We start from the raw sequence: 17,965 nt of genomic DNA, 5'->3' as shown, positions 1-17,965 counted from the left end.
TATGCCTGAAACTAACGAACCATGGTGTGTCAACTACGCTTCAATAAAAACAATTTTAAAAAGAAAGAATAGCTCTAAATTTTCCCTAAATTCTCTTTTTGGGTTTTTTAAGACCTATTCTAATCTAGAAAGAAAGAAAAAGAGGAAGGAAGGAAGGAAGGAAGGAAGGAAGGAAGGAAGGAAGGAAGGAAGGGCAGGAGGGAGGGAGGGAGGGAAGAAAAGGAGAAGAGAGACTGGGTGAGGGGAAAAAGAATTGTATTTACCTTATGTTATCTTTGTCTCACTTTTATTTTCAACTGCAGTTTTAAAGCTAGGCTTTATTTGTAAATGGGCTAAGAAGCTCCAATTGTTAAACAAAAATAATATTTTTCCATGTATTTGAAACAACAACAACAACAACTACTGCTAGTTTCCCTGTGTTTCTTTGGCACAAGGTGAGTGTAACTGCAGCTTGAAGGAAAACATTTAGTGCTCTAATTTGTACACAGTCATGAAACAAAGAAAAAAATTTCTGGGTCCCTAGCTGGCTCAGTCAGCGCAGCTGGAGTTCAGGACTCTTGATTTTGTGGTTGTGAGTTCGAGCCCTATGATGGGCCTAGAGATTTTTTTTTTAAATTTCTCATCGCAATCACATAGTGGATAAAAAAATGTATTTTAAATATTTTCCTATATGATGTCAAAATATTTTAATCAAAGCCAAAAACAAAATATTGGAGGGCTGTGTTTTCAAAACCATTTCTTATTATCTGCCTTTATTTTTAAAGTACAGCTTTCCTTTCATTTTAATTAATTAAGTAATTTATGCTTTCTAAAGTTACAATCCTGGTCCTTTGGGGATGGCTTCAAAAGTTACAACAGTGGCTGATATGGTCAATACAGCCGCAATTCCATTTTTCCATATACCAATTCCTTGTTTAGTGTCTAAGTCTACTCACCAGAGAGTTGTATCTTGAATATTTTCCATATCATGGGAAATTATCATTCTTCTTTCAATACCCAGAGCTTTGAAAATAACCTTATGAATTACAAACTTATATTCTTTATAATAACTAGCTGAAAATACCATAACATCCCATAAATGGTTCCAAACTATATGAGGTCATTTAAAAATTCAGTAGCACTGAATACTTTGTAAAATAAAGAGAAATTTAATTCGATATAACTATCCACTTTTTATCATAATAAATCACTCTTTGTGATGGAAAAAGCAATTCAGATGTTGTAATTAAGGAGTGAGACTATCAGGATAGTTATAAGGCTGTCTCCCAAACAATTATTGATATCAGTGGGTAAAAAATACATTACCTTCTATCATTTAGAAAAGAAAAAATATGTAGGTATACTGCAAAGGTTATACTTATTTAGAAGATAGTTAATTTGTGAGATCAACATCATGAAGGGCCTGAAGTAGACTTGAGTTCCACCTCTCACTTATATTTATAATTCTAAGTCCAGATTCAGAATGAAAGAGAGTGTGTGCCTGGAGAAGAATTTTTTTTTTTTTTAAGTTGCTTGAAAAAAAGGGAGAAAGGGAAGGAGCCATCATTTGACTACTGGTAAAGCAATTCAGTCAGCTTGCTGAAGAAAGCATTTTAAATTGTTTCTAACTTTACTGAGTCACCACATTACATGGTGTTGCTTTAGTAAGTCAACACGCCATATAGCATTGGGAGACAAATCTCCATCATCTCTCAGCCTTTTAGGTCTTGCACAGAAAGCACTAAATGTCCTTTTTTTCAAGACTATATTTTCAAGAATTTTTATATAGCTAATAATTTTGAGAATTTGAGATAGTGTCTTCTTCCAAAGCAAAGGACAGACATGTTTACTACCCCATAAAATATAGATGATGTCTCCCTCTCAAACAAGATGCAGGCGTTATCAGACTTCCTCTCTATAAATGTAACCCGCTGAATATGCTGGCATCCATCTGGGTCTCTTTTTGCCCATATGGTACATGGGGCAATGGGAACTGAGTCAATTATGAAGATGCTCAGGCTGCTTGCTGTGCTGGGAGCAACGATGTCCCTTTTCTCTGACCCAGTCATCTCAAGTTTTCTTCCAACATTCATGAAACTGTGGGGGACTAATAGTTCTTGATGGCTGACATAAAGCAACAACAACAACAAAAAGCAACAGCATGCTTTAGTAATGAGTGTAAGCATGCATTAAAAGTCTACTCTAGGGGTGCCTGAATGGCTGAGTTGGTTAAGCCCCAACTCTTGATCCCAGCTCAGGTCTTGAGCTTAGGGTCCTGAATTCAAGCTCCACACTGGGTTCCATGTTGGGCATGAAACCAACTTAAAAAAAAAAAAAAAGTCTACTCTAAAGTGTTACACTGATATATGCTATATAAAAAATCTCCTTTATGCAATCTTGATGGGAAATTCAGGGGTAGAAAAAATCCACTTTTATCATAGTAATTTCATAGGGTTATTTATATTGATGAAACGTCAGTAGAAATGAATTATGTGGTGCTTCGTGAACAATGAAATATATATAAATGGTACTTTTTATGACAGTGGTTTCTCCTTTTTCAGAGTTAGGGAAAAGGAATGATTCTCACATACATATATATTATGTTAAAGGTACCAAAATAATCCACTTATATATCAAGTATATGCTTGAGTGTCATAACTGTGACATATATTCACAAACTCAATGTTTTTAGAAGAGGAGAACATTAAATTTGAAATCTTTATTATTCAGATCACTCTGTAGTCCCTATTTTTCTGTTATCTTTTCATATAGGTGACATTTCCAGATACTTCTCCAATCATCCCATTGTGTCCTAACTCTTATCACCTGATAAAATATGCAAGTTGTATTGGTTTATCAAGAACCTTTTAGAATCTCTGTTAGCCACAGAGAGCACGGTTTCTCAAAAAATCCAAATAATATTTTATAGAAAAAAATTCTAAACATATGCATGCATATACATATGTGCACACACAATGAACTGTATTGTGAAGTTTGTGACAAATGCATTTAAGATATTTCTGATGAAAATATAATCATATGTGATATTACACTATTATTAGCCATGGATAGACATACATGTGCTTAAGTAGTTTCATGTGGATCATTATTATAAAAACCTGGAATTAGAATCAAAGTCTCCTAACTCTTTATCCTAGCTGTTAAGTAACTATCATTAGTCAACATGCACATTTAATACAAAGAAATGGTTAGAAGAAATGTACAGATGAAAAGATAATTAGAGGTAGGGTGGAAAAACAGCACCAGAAGGAGGTGGAGAGGAGAAGAAAGGAGAAAAAAAACAATGAGTGAATCTAAAATCTTAATGCTGTCCAGTGCTATTTTTGAAATGATGTTTCTAGGGATTCATATATTGATTTAAAGATAGTTAATGGGGTGGCTAGGTGGCTCAGTCTGTTGACTGAGGTTTTGTCTCAGATCATGGTCTCAGGGTCCTGAGATCGAGCCCTGTGTCAGGCTCCATGTTCAGTGGGGAGTCTGCTTGAGGATTCTTTCTCTCCCTCTGCATTCTCTCTCTTTCAAATTTAGAAATAAATCTTTAAAAAAAAAAAGAAAGAAAAGAAAAGATAGCTGAATTTCATTCAAGGTCCTGCCAATTCAATTAAACATATTAAACCTTTGTGGTACAGCTATTATGTAATGACTAGTATGCTAGAAACAAGAAACAAATTGTAAAGGAGAAGAGAAAAACTGACCTACAGTGGACACTATTTGACAAGAACTTTAGTATACTGTGTTATGTGTTCAGATTCCATATCAATTGTTCTTTTAACTATATTGCTATCTAATGGAATCTAAGATGATTATTTCATATACAGCTTCATTTTTTGAGAGAAACTATAAAACAAGGGATCTGTTTAAGAACGAAGGTGTACAATAAAATATCAAGTTTACCTAAAAAGCCTTTAAAAAAAAGAGCTAAAATGGCTCCTTCTGGTGTTTTGCTACAGAAAGAGTCGGTAGGTAAAGATGCTTTTATCAGCATCAAGGTTAAGCCATTTGACAGCAAGATGGATTAGATATAAGATCTGATTTCAGATACTTGAATACACTGCAAGGTTCCCAGGTACATGAGTTAGGCAGGAGTCAAGAGCACCCATACAGTTTTGTATGAAGATTGAGTTGATATTATGAACATGGACTCTCAGATGAACAGGAATTACTCTGATATGAAAGTTCAAATTTAAGCAGTAAATTGCACCACGAAAACCACATTATAGGCTTCTCAAAAAGCTATATGACTCATGAACCAGATAGATGGATAATAGATAGGTAGATAGATAGAGAGATAGATAGATAAAATGCTGAGCCATGAAAACATCTTTTTAAATGTGTTAGTTTAACTTTATGATATAATTTACATTTTTATTGGGTGCAGAGAGTTATGTACATGAATAAAAATATCATCCTAACATTGTGTTATTTTAGAAGAAATTTTGGATAGACAAATTATTTTTTGTAATGCAATTAGAGCTATTTTATTACATGTTTAAATTTTTTAAATGTTTATTTTTCAGAGAGACAGAGAGAGACGGAGACAGAGCATGAGTGGGGAGGGGCAAAGAGAGAGGGACACAGGAATCTGAAGTAGGTTCCAGGCTCTGAACTGTCAGCACAGAGCCTGACGTGAGGCTCAGACTCACAAACTGTGAAATTATGACCTGAGCTGAAGTCGGATGCTTAACTGACTGAGCCACCTGGACACCCCCAATTAGAGCCATTTTAATAAGCTATTGTGCTATCTTTTCTTTTTTATTTTTTTATTTCTTTGCTAATCCAAAACCAAATCCTACATATAATTACAAAAAGAAAAAAAGAAAAAAGAAAGGGAAAGAGAAGAGAAGAGAAGAGAAGAAAAAGAAAAAGAAAAAGAAAAAGAAAAAGAAAAAGAAAAAGAAAAAGAAAAAAAGAAAAAATTCTATTGCCATGGCCTTGAATTATATCTGCAACTCTTCCCTGAATCTCCAGCTTGCTGGCCTACCCTGAAGATTTTTGGACTTGAATCTCCACAATCATGTGGGCCAATTCCTTAAAATCAAATTCTCTCTCTTTTGCTCTCTCCTTATATATAGAGACATAGACATACACATACACATACACATACACATATATATATATATATATATATACATATGTATATACATATATATATACACACATGTATCCTGTTGGTTTTGTTTATCTGCAGAACCCTACCTAATAGAATGCCTGGCAGATCAAACCAGGCATATACAGAGGGCATAGATCAATCTCTTTCAACTACACTTTTGAAATCTATTCACTGTACCTATTCCTTTTGCCTTTCTTTAAGCTCTAAAGAAAATCATTAAACTATTTTGACAAAGGTCACCTCTGGCTCACTGACAAAACCAGTAGAGGCTTTTTCAGTCATTATTTAATTTGATCTATGAATTGCAACATTTATTCGTCATTTCGCACTCCTCAACTTTCAGTTTATTTTCCATCACACTATTTAATATTTGTGTTTTTGCTTTTTATTAAATAGATCTACCAAATTCTTCTTCCCTTGTTTCTCAGTTAAAAGTCAGGGTTCATATACCTGCTTGTAATTTTTCCTAGAGTGTGTTGCCCGCTCTAGGTACTGATTTTGACGATCATCTGTGACCAGTTACCCCTATATCTGTATCTACCATAGGCCTCTTTTGTGAACTCCAGATTAATATCCTAAATATATATGAGATACTTTACCTGGGTATGTCTAAGTAACTATGGCTGTATAAAGTCTAACAGCGATCATTTTGCTTCTTACTTGCGTCTCAACCCTAGGCTGGATACTAGAGAAACAAAGCCAGAAATATGAGTCACTTAGTTTACTTCTCCTCTTTCATTCTCTACATGCAATTATCCACTAATGTTCTGTCTCATCCTTTTTATTCCCATGACCGACAGATCTTGAAATATTTTATAATCTGTCCACGGGTCAAATCTTCAACTCTAACATCCCATTCCCTCGTTACTTCCTAGACAAGCCCACTGTAACCTTCTCCTACTTGTTCTCCCTGTCTCCATGCCTGTTCCCCCATCTGCAATGAGTCTTAAACGGCACTCTGGGTGCTCATTCTGTTAAACTGATAAGAACAGATGCTACACTTGATCTTAGCCAAAAGGCCGAGAAGCGATACTGGGTGCTCATTCTATAACTGCAACTCTGTCCATGTGAATCCTCAACCAAGACATATTCATGGATCATGACACCTTGAAGAACAAATTATACTGTATGTAATATACAACATGGGACTATAGTTATTAATATTCTATTGAATATTGGAAAGTTACTAAGAGAGTAAATTTTAAAAGTCCTAATTTACAAGAAAAAATTGTAAAAAAAAAACACAAGGAAACAATTGTAATGATGCATGGTGACAGATGTTAACGAGACTTATTGTAGTGATCATCTTGCAATGTGTGCAAATATTGAATCACTATGTTGTACACCTGAAACTACTATAATGTTATATTCCAACTACACCTCAATTTAGATAGATGATAGAGATAGATAGATAGATAGATAGATAGATAGATAGATAGAGAAAATGTTACTAATCTTGGTGTCAGAATTGAGCCTCTGTGATACTTTCTGTAGTTACCTACCCTTAACAACTGGCTTTACATTCTCTGATTATATTGAAATATGGTTATCTAAAGCTCACTTTGAATTTTCAAGCCTCAGTGCTTATAAAGTTTTCCCTCAGATTCTGTCTTCTGAAAAAATGAGCCATCCTTCAAGACACATCTCAGGGGCGCCTGGGTGGTTTAGTCGGTTAAGTGTCTGACTCTTGGTTTTGGCTGAGGTAACGATCTCACGTTTTGTGGGTCTGAGCCCCAAAGTGGGCTCTACACTGACAGCACAGAGGCTGCTTGGGATTCTCTCTCCCCCACTCTCTGCACCTCCCCTGCTCACTCTCACTCTCTCAAAATAAATAAACGAACGTTAAAAAAAAAAAAAAAAGACACATCTCAGATGCTCCCTTATCTGTGAAGGCTTTCTCAAATTCCTCTGTCTTCTAAACAGACCCATAGACTTGCTTTTGTCTCCACCATCCATAAAAGGGTTTTCATTACAGTACTTTCAACAGAGGATTGAAATTATTGCTACCATAAGATAACGAACTGTGGTATTTTCTGGTGCAATGGAGCTAAACTACCTGACTTAAAATCCTAGTTTCAACATTTATTGCCTGTTGGGCCACGGGAAAGTTACCTGACTTTTCTGCACCTCAGTTTTCTGATATGTAAAATGGGGCTACTAGAAATCTTTTTCATAGTGCTATTTTGAAGACTGCATAATTTTATGTATGCAAGGCAACTAAAACAGTGACCAAAGTAGCACTCAGTAAGGTTTACTGAATATAATTGTAATCGAAGGACTTCATATATAAATTGATCCCTACAAGGTTTAACACTTTTTCAAATTGCAATGCATTCTCAATAAACAACATATTGAGTAAACAGATGCCTCCAAAATTAGAGTTTATCTCTGTTTCAATTTTTAATATTTTTGCCATTTTAAACAATTTAAATCTAAGAATCACTGCTAACAAAGATCATGTGCAATGACAACTAAATTTCCTAAATAATTCTTTGAGGACAATTGAGCGGCATTTTCTTGGTACATAGCTTTGAGGCTATAATATAACTTAGTATTACACAGACATAGGCACTCAGTTATACATGTTGGTGCAAGCATCATACTCACTCTGTGAGTGTGTGTGTGTGTGCATTGTGTGTGTGCATGCTTTTAGTAATATCTGTTTTTGTTTTGTTTTGTTTGATGAGGACTTTGAGCAATTGACAGCATCCGAATTAAAATATTTTGCTGATCAAATTCATTTCTATGTTACTCTGCATTATAGTATCTTGCACTCATCCAAGTATTGTAGTACATCTAAAATGTCTATTTGAGGAAATCCTTGGTTTTACCTCTGGACACCCTTGTGATTTCTTTGTATAAAAAGTATTCATTACAAGCAATGTCACAGTTTGGTCTTTCTTGAAAGAATGTCAACATTAATATCTGCTCCTTTTAAATATAACAATTGTTGAGGCTAATGTCCACTAAGCTATTCAGGATACTAACTATAAATTTCCACATGAATACATTTTTTATAATTGAAGCTAGGGACATAGATTTTTCTTCTCAACAAGTGGAGCTTTCGATAATGAGAACTGTACAAGTTAATGTTTTCATAGATGCCAGTGTTGCAAAAAACATAAAGTTAAATTTGAGGCTCAATTATAGTAGTTCAGTTGACCACTGTGCTTGGCATTTTTGGCATTTGCCTCCTTCCCTGGCCTTGAATTCTATATTATTTATAATATTCTATTTTTCTGTGAACTGTCTCAAGGCCTTTCTAAAAAGAGCAGAAGCATAAATATATTAATATATGTTTACACACATACAGATAATGACTTGAAATGGTCCCGATGTTATTATATTACTATTCCCACATCTAGACTCATCAAGACAGAGGTAATTAAACTTTAATTCGTTTCCATGTGGAAAGGAAACCTTGGCAACTCTTGTTTCATCTGCATTGGGAACATACATTACGAGAGAACCACGGCTTTTCACCACATGTTACAAAGGTGTGACTGAAAATAATGTTGTTTTAATTTAATAGCAGGTTAGATCTTGGACCCACTACTTTAAAAATCTAATTATAAACACTAATTCATCTTTTAAATGAATTGCATGAATTCTATACCATAGTAGCAATTACAAAGGTGTGATTCCAGACTATCAAATCAAACTTGCAAATACAAACTTGGAAATACAATTCCTAGGTGAAATGCTACTCTACTTAAGATAGAGTAAAAGTCAGTTTCATTCAGTTTTCAACAAACAATCCTCTCACTTCAGATTCGGGCAACTAAAGGCTATGAATCTGCTTCAATCAAACCCAGAGAGAATACTTTCTCATCAGGTACTTGCCAGGAACCTCAACGTGAAGTCTAGTTTCCATCATAAGCAGAGTTGAGAATATGGAGACCCATGAGACCGTTTTAGAGCTATGCTACCTGTCCATTTGTCTCAGATTTCAAAACTTGATCTTTATATTACATTTACTCATAAGAAACAAGTGTACTAGAGCAACAGGAAACTATCTCACCATAATGATTATTACTTTTCATGATCATATAGAGGAATCATATGAGCAAAAGCAATTTACAGTAACATCAGGGGGCTTCCATGTGTTGGAATGCTTTCCCTCAAATTTTCTGAGACTCCTCTTTCCCCGGGTCTATTTGTGGGCATCAATGCCATCTGGGTCAGGGTGTCATGGGCTGAACTGCAACTGCTTGGGCTTTAGCGACCATTTCTCCCCTTGAAGGTGCTCTCTTTCTACTTAATTTTGGGTTTATCAGACCCCCTGTGAAAGTTCAGAACCAACACCTGTGGAGTTGTCCCAGGGCCACATGACCAGGCCCTATTCCTACGAGGTAGTGTGTCAAGGAGATTACTTCTGCTAATGGCATTGAATATATTTTACAAAATCGCTAAAAATTGGACTTCCAAAATGGTACTCAAAGACAGATTTGGTGTGACTCAAATTTTATATAGAGATAGGTAGCCCACAGAAAATATTGGCCCGAGGCCCCATATACCTCAGAGAAACCCTAGCTGTGTGTTCATTTTCAACAAAGGTTCTATTTGAAGACCTTTTCCACTTTCGTATTCAATATTCTTTAAATAGATTTCTAAAAGGTAAATTCCAAAAATATCGTGCAAATAATTTAAATCTGGACTGGATTTGCTTCCTTGGACCTAACATTGGAATCATAAGACTCATCATATTTCTCATAAGTTTAGCCTTCCAGAAATCTCTGAGAACTTTAATGTGCAACAGACATAATCTTCTATATCAGCTTCCTAGTACTCCTCTTACCACCGTTTTCTATTTCTGTCTTTGGATTTATTTTAAACTCTTTTTAAGCATATGTGTTTTTATGAAAACCATGGTAAAATCCTTTAGAACATTTAAAAACAGTTAATTAGCGAAATATAAATAAAACAAAATATTTTTCTGGAAACAATAGTTTTTGTGGTAGCATTGATAAGTTCTATCTACTGTAGACATGGGTCAAAAATGTTAGGTAAGGGAAACAGCAGTAAAGCATAATTGTGCTGAAACAAAAAGGTGCCATTATCTATTTGTGAAAAAATAAAATAAATTTCTATGAACTTACAATCAGACTGAAAAATGGCATGCTGTGTTGAAGATTGAGGCGTATGTATTTGGCTTCCAAAATGTATTACTTTGGCCACCAGTAGCTTCATAAATAGCTTGCAAAACATATAATAAATAAATTATTTCTAAAGTATGAGCAAGCCGTGTAAAATACTTCAAAACCATGTTCCAAGTAGTTTGACATCCTGGCCATTCAAGGATATCAATAGCAGGTTAGAATATCCAGGCTGGTTATTGTTTTCTGTGTCTCTTCTTGGTAAGCAATTCCAGAATGTCCGTGAGCAATAATGTGCTGCGACAACGCTTTTAATGAGGTTTAATATTTTAACTGTATGTCTTTAGTAAAGAGTGTTAAAATTAAAAAATAAATAAATAAAAAATAGGAACAGAACTTAAAAACAAAAGTTTAAAAATAAGAAAATATATATATATATAATAATAAATAATAAATAAATAAATAATAAATAAATATATAATATATATATTCACTTCAGTAAAATAACCAGGGAGAATTGTGATAAAGAGCAATTAAATGATATTCCAAAGCTTACCCGGGCCACTGGGTCAGGAAGAGAAACCAGGTCTCTCGGATTTCAATTCCAGTGTTCTAGTCACTGGTTTGTTCAGCTCCTGTGCAAAACATCCATACACAATACACAATGCATACTCCCCCTTGCAATTAAGTGGTTGTCAAAAGAAACACGCCATTACCTTTCCCACATACTGAGGCTCGGAGCCCATGTATTCCTCCAGCACAAAAAATTGATTCCATACCCAGCCACGTTTAACTCGCTGGAAATGTGATCGCCTCCCTGGCAGGTGGAGAACATTTTCTGTTGGTTCTGTGGCTAAAGTCTGTTGTGGCTGTGGCTGAAGTGGTGTTAGGAGACCTCCATCAAACAGGACCCAGAGAAGCAGGGATAAGCAGTTCCTTGTGAGCATTGGCAAAGGCTTTCCTGCAGCAGAGTAATAAAAATTCCAGCACTTAACGTGGAATTGTGGAATCCAGGTTTGAGGTGTCTGTGGCCTCCACCACTTAACTTTTCTGTCTTATTGCAGAAATGATAATGCAGGCATCAATCCTTTGGATGAAAAGGTTTCTGCCGTATCACATTCCATCTAAAGGGACCTATAAAACAGATTAACAAAGATACATTAAATTGACAGAATTACATGATGATAATCATCAAAACTCTCATTATGTCTGCCAACACTTAAAGAAACAGAAGTGCACCTGGGTGGCTCAGTGGGTTAAACGTCCTACTCTTGGTTTCTGCTCAGGTCATGATCTCACAGTTTTGTGAGTTCGAGCCCTGCATTGGGCTCTGTGCTGACGGCAAGGAGTTTACTTAGGATTCCCTCTCTCTCTCTCTCTCTCTCTCTCTCTCTCGTTCTCTCTCTCTCTGCCCTTTCCCCACTCAAGCTGTCTCTGTTTCTCTTGAAAATAAATAAATGAACTTAACAAAGAAAAAAGAAAAAAAAGAAAACAAAAGCAGAGAGGATAGACTGTAAAATAATTACACTGCTAAATGGACACTGCTATTCAACTTGGAAATTTGGATAAACTAAGTTGTTTGCAGTCTTCAAAAGCTTTAGTTGTAATGAAGCAAAGGGTGCACCATTAACAGAAGCAATTTCTAAAATTCGATAATCATTTTAAGGCTAAAACACAGATCACTATTTTTAATGTGAACTAGGTTAAAGTAGGGCTTCACAAAGCCACCCTCTGATATTTGGGGTGGGATAGTTGTTACTGGGGAGCTATTATGTGCATTTGACTTTTAGCCACATTTCTTTCCTCTGCTCAGTAAATGACAGGAGCTTCCACCCCACTTACTCCCAATCGTGACAACCAACATTCTCTCCAGGCATTACCAAATATCTCCAAGAAGCAAAATATGCCAAGATCGAGAACCATACACTTAGGAACAAAAAAATTAAAAAGCGAAAGAAAATCCCTAAAGTTGGAGAATAGGAAGAATCAGACCTTCCAGGAAAGAACAAGATAAATTACTAAATGTAATTCAATGATATCACTGAATGATAATGTCAGATGGTTTTATAAGCCTGTATAAGCTTTAGCTTTAAAGAATTGCTTCTCTAGCCTGGATATGTGGAAATTATTTTGTATAAGGTGTGCACTTGGAGTAAACTTGGATCCCCACCACACAGATAACCTCTCTTCTGAATTTAGGTAAAGGGAGTTTTGACCTCTTCCTTACAACAAGCAACTCTTTTTTTTTTTTTTTTTTTTTTTTCATTCACTTATTTAAGGCTTATCGAGTGTCTACAAAATCTTTTATGGTACAGTCAGTGAGAAAACATACACAATCCTTGCCTTTCTTAAATCAGAAGCAGAAAATAAATGTAAAGAAAAATAAATGAGAGCAAATTTACTAATGCCCGGGGGAGGAAAAAACAAACAAACAAACTGAAACACAAACAAAAACACAACAGACAGAATATCCTGATGGCAGAACTTACGGCAGCAAAAGCCAGCTTTACATGACAATTGCACTGAGAACGAAATGGACAAGAACAACCCTATACACCCTGGGAGCAGGGATGGGGAAAATGCAGTTCAAGCCAGCACGGTTTTATACACTTGGCACTACACACTCACTGCCTACAGACTAAAATTGGAAGCTTTTCAAGAGCCAAAAATGTTGGAGGCTAGAAATTATATAGAATGCTTCCAAAACAAGAGAACTAAAATCAAAATCAATATATGTTTAATTAAACGTCTCTAAAACATGGCAACTTGTCAGCTGCAATTCAGCTCCATGCTTATTCAGTTATCTACAACATAACCAACATGATAATGCAATCCTCACAGATATTCAAATTTAAACATTTAATGTGGGAACCATGCTTGAAATAACATACGAGATGGGAGACATCCAAAAATTTTAATTTGAAAGCATTCTATAAGAATACTCTCCCCAAAAAGAAATAAAACAAGATATGATAATTTTTCTTTTGTTTGAAGGGGTGAGACTGTTAGATACTGACAAAGACATAAGTAGGTATATGTTTAATTGTAGCTTTTTATTCTGGCAAAATCATGTTCATAAAAAGTCAACTTAGATGTACATTGTCCAATACAGTAACCAGTAGCCATATGTGGCTATTTAGCTGAAATGTGGCAATTTGAGATTTTTAATTTAGGTAGCAAATTTCAGAGAATTAATACAAATAAGGAAGAATGTAGACTATTTCAATTTCTATGTTTATTACTTGTTGACATGATAACATTTTGGATATGTTTGGTTAAAAAAAAAATATTAAAATTAACCTCGCCTATTTCTTTTTCCTTTTTTAATGTGTTTACTAGAAAGTTAAAATTATATATGTGGTTTGCATTATTTTTTTATTGGACAGCAAGAATTTAAATCACAAACTACGGTTGCCACTTCAGTAATTCGTTCACAATATTCAAAACCAAATACCGAGCATGAACTGGTTATGTCTATGTTGACAATATGCTGAAGACGTCAGAAAATATTTGCAACGGTTTTCAATAAGTCTGAGCAGGCACAGTGCACATACTTTCTTCATCTGTACTCAAGTTGACATTGCTAACTAACATCAACATCCAAAGTGTTCTAATTTCTTAGTCTTTCCCTTTCTTCCATGTGTCTCCCCACACTCAGGTCAATCCTAGCCCACATGTACACAGGGCAGCAGGGGCGATAAACATGAATAGAAAAGATGAGTGGCAGGAACTCTGACTTCCCAAACCTAGTCTAATATATGTAATTAGGCTGCATTTTTATTTTTCTGTTACATGCAATTTTTCACCTCCACGTTTTAGGGGATCTACGATATCAAAACTCAGTTAGACAGCAGCGACACCTAGGGTTATTTCTTTAAGCACGTGGGTTCTTTGTTTTCTTTTGTTTTGTTTTTTATATCAGGGATTTTTGACGTTGGGCACCTGGGTATATTCGTCATCACAGCAACCAGTCTGGTTCCAGCTACCCTTTCTCCTTTGGAGTTGAAGTATCCAAAGTCTGAGTGTTGATCCTCGATAGAGTAATCTTTTAGAACTTCTCATCTGTTTACATCATTCCCCTTCTGTTACACTAAAATGTGTGTCTGTAACCTGAGGAGATCGGCTTATAAATGATTAGTTAAGTAGAGAAGAATTTGATTATAACATGAAAATTATGTTGTTTCATAAGCTAATTCCTCAACCCATTAAAAATTTAGCTCACAAAAAAATAATAGCCAAACACAAACACAAAATATTGTAGTAAGGCTGAAGTTAACTGGCACTATGGGGGAGAACAGTGTGGACTCATATCCCCATTTTTCTCATGTTCACATGGTCTTTCCTCTGGCTCTGTTCGGACACATGTTTTATTCTTCCACTTTTATGTACCTCAAACTTTTTTTTTCTTTCTCCTTAAGATACAATTTTATATTTAAAGGGATATTTACTTATTAGCAGTCCCTTGATGCTCATATTTCCCTTAGGATGATGATTGCGAGGGGTAACTTCAAAAGTTTTAGGGATTTGCACAAAATCTTATTATTTTTTTCTTTTTTTTGCCCATGAATCCTGCTGTTTTAATATAAATTCTACGGAATGCAAAGCTTTGTAGAAACTCACATATCATAGTGTAGTAGAAACATCTGTAATTAACAACTTAAAGCTGTCTCAGTGCGAATTGAAGACGTAATGTACAGCATGGAGACGATAGTTAACAACAGAATGTTATACATTTGAAAGTCACGAAGAGAGTACATCTTGAAGTTAGGATTTTTAATACCACACACATGAGCTTAAGAGGACTTGCATGATCTACCTCTGCACCAGCCTTGCCTTCTACCCCCTCTCCTGACTTCAAACCCTTTAGTTTTTATTAATAACAGTAGTAATAATTTATATTACAGATGCATGTGCATTTGCACCTTTGTGAAGAAGGTGCTAATATTAACGCTCATTTCACAAAGGAAATGGAGTAACAGAAAAACGACACGGTCCTGGTCCACAAATGAATACGTAGTAAGAAGGTCTGAATCTGGGCAATTTGACTTCAGAGTTCATCCTCTTGGATGCTCTTCTATGCCGCCCCTATATTAGTGAATGCATAAATAGATGAAAACCTTGAGGGTTTCAAATCCTAACAAGACAAGGAATATGAGCCTAAAGACTTGACTTCCAAATACATTCTCTTTTCCAAAGCTAAGTAACTATTTCAATAATATTAGGGCAGCTTAAGTTTCCTTAGACTCCTTTAGATCTTTTGTAAAGTTAGTGAATTGAAGCTATCAGGTCAACTTAGTTCCCTTTCAGTCAGGAGACTGGGGACTCCCTGCATTCACCGACCGGGATGTGAAAAGAGACACATAATTCTCGGCAGAGACGGGGGTTGGTGGAGAATTGCAAAAATTGACAGGGCCAGTGTGCTGACAGAATTGGATGGTGCCTGAGAATTAAGAAACCACACCACAGCCCAGCAAATCCACCCAGTAAAGCGTTAGACAGGCCAGATGACCCGAAGCAGTGTCCTACAGAGATGCAGGTAAGGTGGATTCCAGCTGTGCAGGCTTCTTTGCAGACAGTTTGATGTGGGGATGCCTGCCGGGTTCAGCCAGAGGAGAGGGCGGCCTGTTAGACCGACTTGACAACTCTGAATTTGGGGGTTGCTTCCAGCCTTGGTATACTTAGTCAAATCTTAATAAAATAGGTGAATAAAAAGACGGGTTTTGGAACAAAACAGATCTGTTCATTGCATAGTTTTACGCTAAGTAACGATCTGCCGAGCAGCATTGGAAATGTGAGGACACAATCAACAACGTTCTCATGTCTGTGGCCTATATACATGATGAAATCAAGCGTTTTTTAAACTCCTCACTAAATTAGAACGTGTGTCCCTGTGCATCTCCTAACTCATGCTGTTGCAGTGTAGTCCTAAAAGCCGTTCCAGGACTCTATATACTGTGGTCCCTTGGTGAACAGATGAACTGATATTATTTTCAGTGCATGATGCTGCTCCCAGCAGATCCCAGCCTCCGGCCACAGTTGTCAGCCAGGGAGCTTTTAAAGTGCTATATCACAAGGAAAGTAATGTAAGGAGATTGTAGGACTCTGGTTCTTAAGTGAAAGAGAAACAACTCCCCCCAGGCATGAAACAAAGCCTAAATCACAAGGAAAAACTATCCTGAGCCATCAAACTGGGACCACTTGCCCCGGCACCAGTGGTGTTGTTATCAGAGCGAGAATAGCAGACTTATTCTGAGGTGTCAGCACCCTATGGAAACATGTGAACCTTTAAAGAAGATGTATTTGTTACAAAGGACATCACCAGAGGTGTGTGCTATTCCATATACTGGATTTCGGGCGTAGTGTTTAAAAATTTATATTTCGCCATTATTCCTAAACTTTTGTAGAGCCAGAGTGGCTTTCTGAAGACTTTTCAGACCTGACAATGGGTCTCTGGAGTCAAACATTCCTTTGAGCAAAAGAGAGCTTTTTTTAAATGATCATATATCAAAGGAGGGGATACTTGTATGTGAAATACCCATTATGTGAGTCTCCAAAGCTGAGAGATATCCAAAGGCTGTGGTTTCCACAGTTATTTACATAATCTCGGCTGTGTGTGCCTTGAAGAATAACTCCAGATAAAAGGTCTACTTCCTGCAAATTATACTGAAAGGGTCTATGTTGGAAGATATTTTATTAGGCTGACAGATATGTTAGTTATTACAAATGATTCTTTATTATGAGTATCACTCTAAGGCTACCTGAATCTTGGAAATCTTTAGTGGTGACTGTGTCTGTGGCCTGTAATTTTACAAGGACACATCTTAAAGTTGAAAGAAAGAAAGAAAGAAAGAAAGAAAGAAAGAAAGAAAGAAAGAAAGAAAAGAAGGGAAGAAACTTTACTGCCCCCCATCCCAACTTCTATATAAATGGTCTTTTAATTTCAAATAATACAGAGGAAGGTCTTGTTTTCCATATTACAAAGAAAAAGAAAATAATTTATGTAATCTGGAAATTATAAAAATATCAACAATAAACTCATACTTGTCCTCATGTAACTCTTTACCTCAAAAACATAACTTTTTAAATGTGGTTTATTTAACTTTATATTTAAAATTTTGTTTCATATTGTATAAATTTCATTATCATCCATAATTATTTAAAGATTCTAAGCAAATCTGATAGTTCAAGAATTTGACTCTAGAAAAATTTTCTGAAGGTTTTATTTTTTTTGTTTGATTTTTTAATGTTTATTTTTGAGAGAGAGAGAGAAAGAGAGAGAGAGAGAGAAACAGAGTTCGAGCAGGGGAGGGTCAGAGAGAGAAGGAGACATAAAATCTGAAGCAGGCTCTAGGTTACTAAACCCACACCAAAAGGAAATTTACCTTCTCTGATGCAGCAAACCTTAATCCCAACTCTTGTCATTCATGAATTTGACACTGGGAAGTAGAGACAGCAAACCAATTTCCGTTGCTTTTTGGGAATGTAACAAAGATGTCTCAAGGTGATAATTACTCTCTATGAGCTTAATTTGTGGAGTTCATTTATCCTTGCTCTCTGACTTGTACAGATGCTACACTGTTAAAAAAAAAAAAAAGAAAAGAAAAGAAAGACAAGAAAAGAAAGAGAAGAAAAGAAATAGAGGGGAAAAAAGAAAAGAGAAAAGAAAAGAAAAGAAAAAAGAAAAGAAAAGAAAAGAGAAAGTAAAGGAAAAAGGAAAGAAAACGAGAAAAGAAAAGAAAAAACTTCCCTCCACGACAGC

At 35.7% G+C, this 17,965-nt stretch overlaps 1 protein-coding gene and 1 pseudogene across 1 annotated transcript in view; both read right to left on the bottom strand.

Moving 5' to 3' along the window:
• CDH12 (cadherin 12) overlaps positions 1-17,965 on the bottom strand; it is a 287,396-nt gene that overhangs the window by 252,997 nt on the left and 16,434 nt on the right. The window contains exon 2 of the mRNA XM_042908231.1: positions 10,923-11,340. Coding sequence (XP_042764165.1) covers positions 10,923-11,153 — 231 coding nt within the window. The 5' untranslated portion in view covers positions 11,154-11,340. The remainder of the gene's footprint in view (positions 1-10,922; positions 11,341-17,965) is intronic.
• LOC122203094 lies at positions 6,049-6,141 on the bottom strand (annotated as a pseudogene).

This window comes from Panthera leo, chromosome A1 (assembly GCF_018350215.1).
Source record: "Panthera leo isolate Ple1 chromosome A1, P.leo_Ple1_pat1.1, whole genome shotgun sequence".
Classification (NCBI taxonomy): Eukaryota; Metazoa; Chordata; class Mammalia; order Carnivora; family Felidae; genus Panthera; species Panthera leo.
Note: the sequence above shows the minus strand (reverse complement) of the source record. Positions and strands in the feature narration are given on the sequence as shown.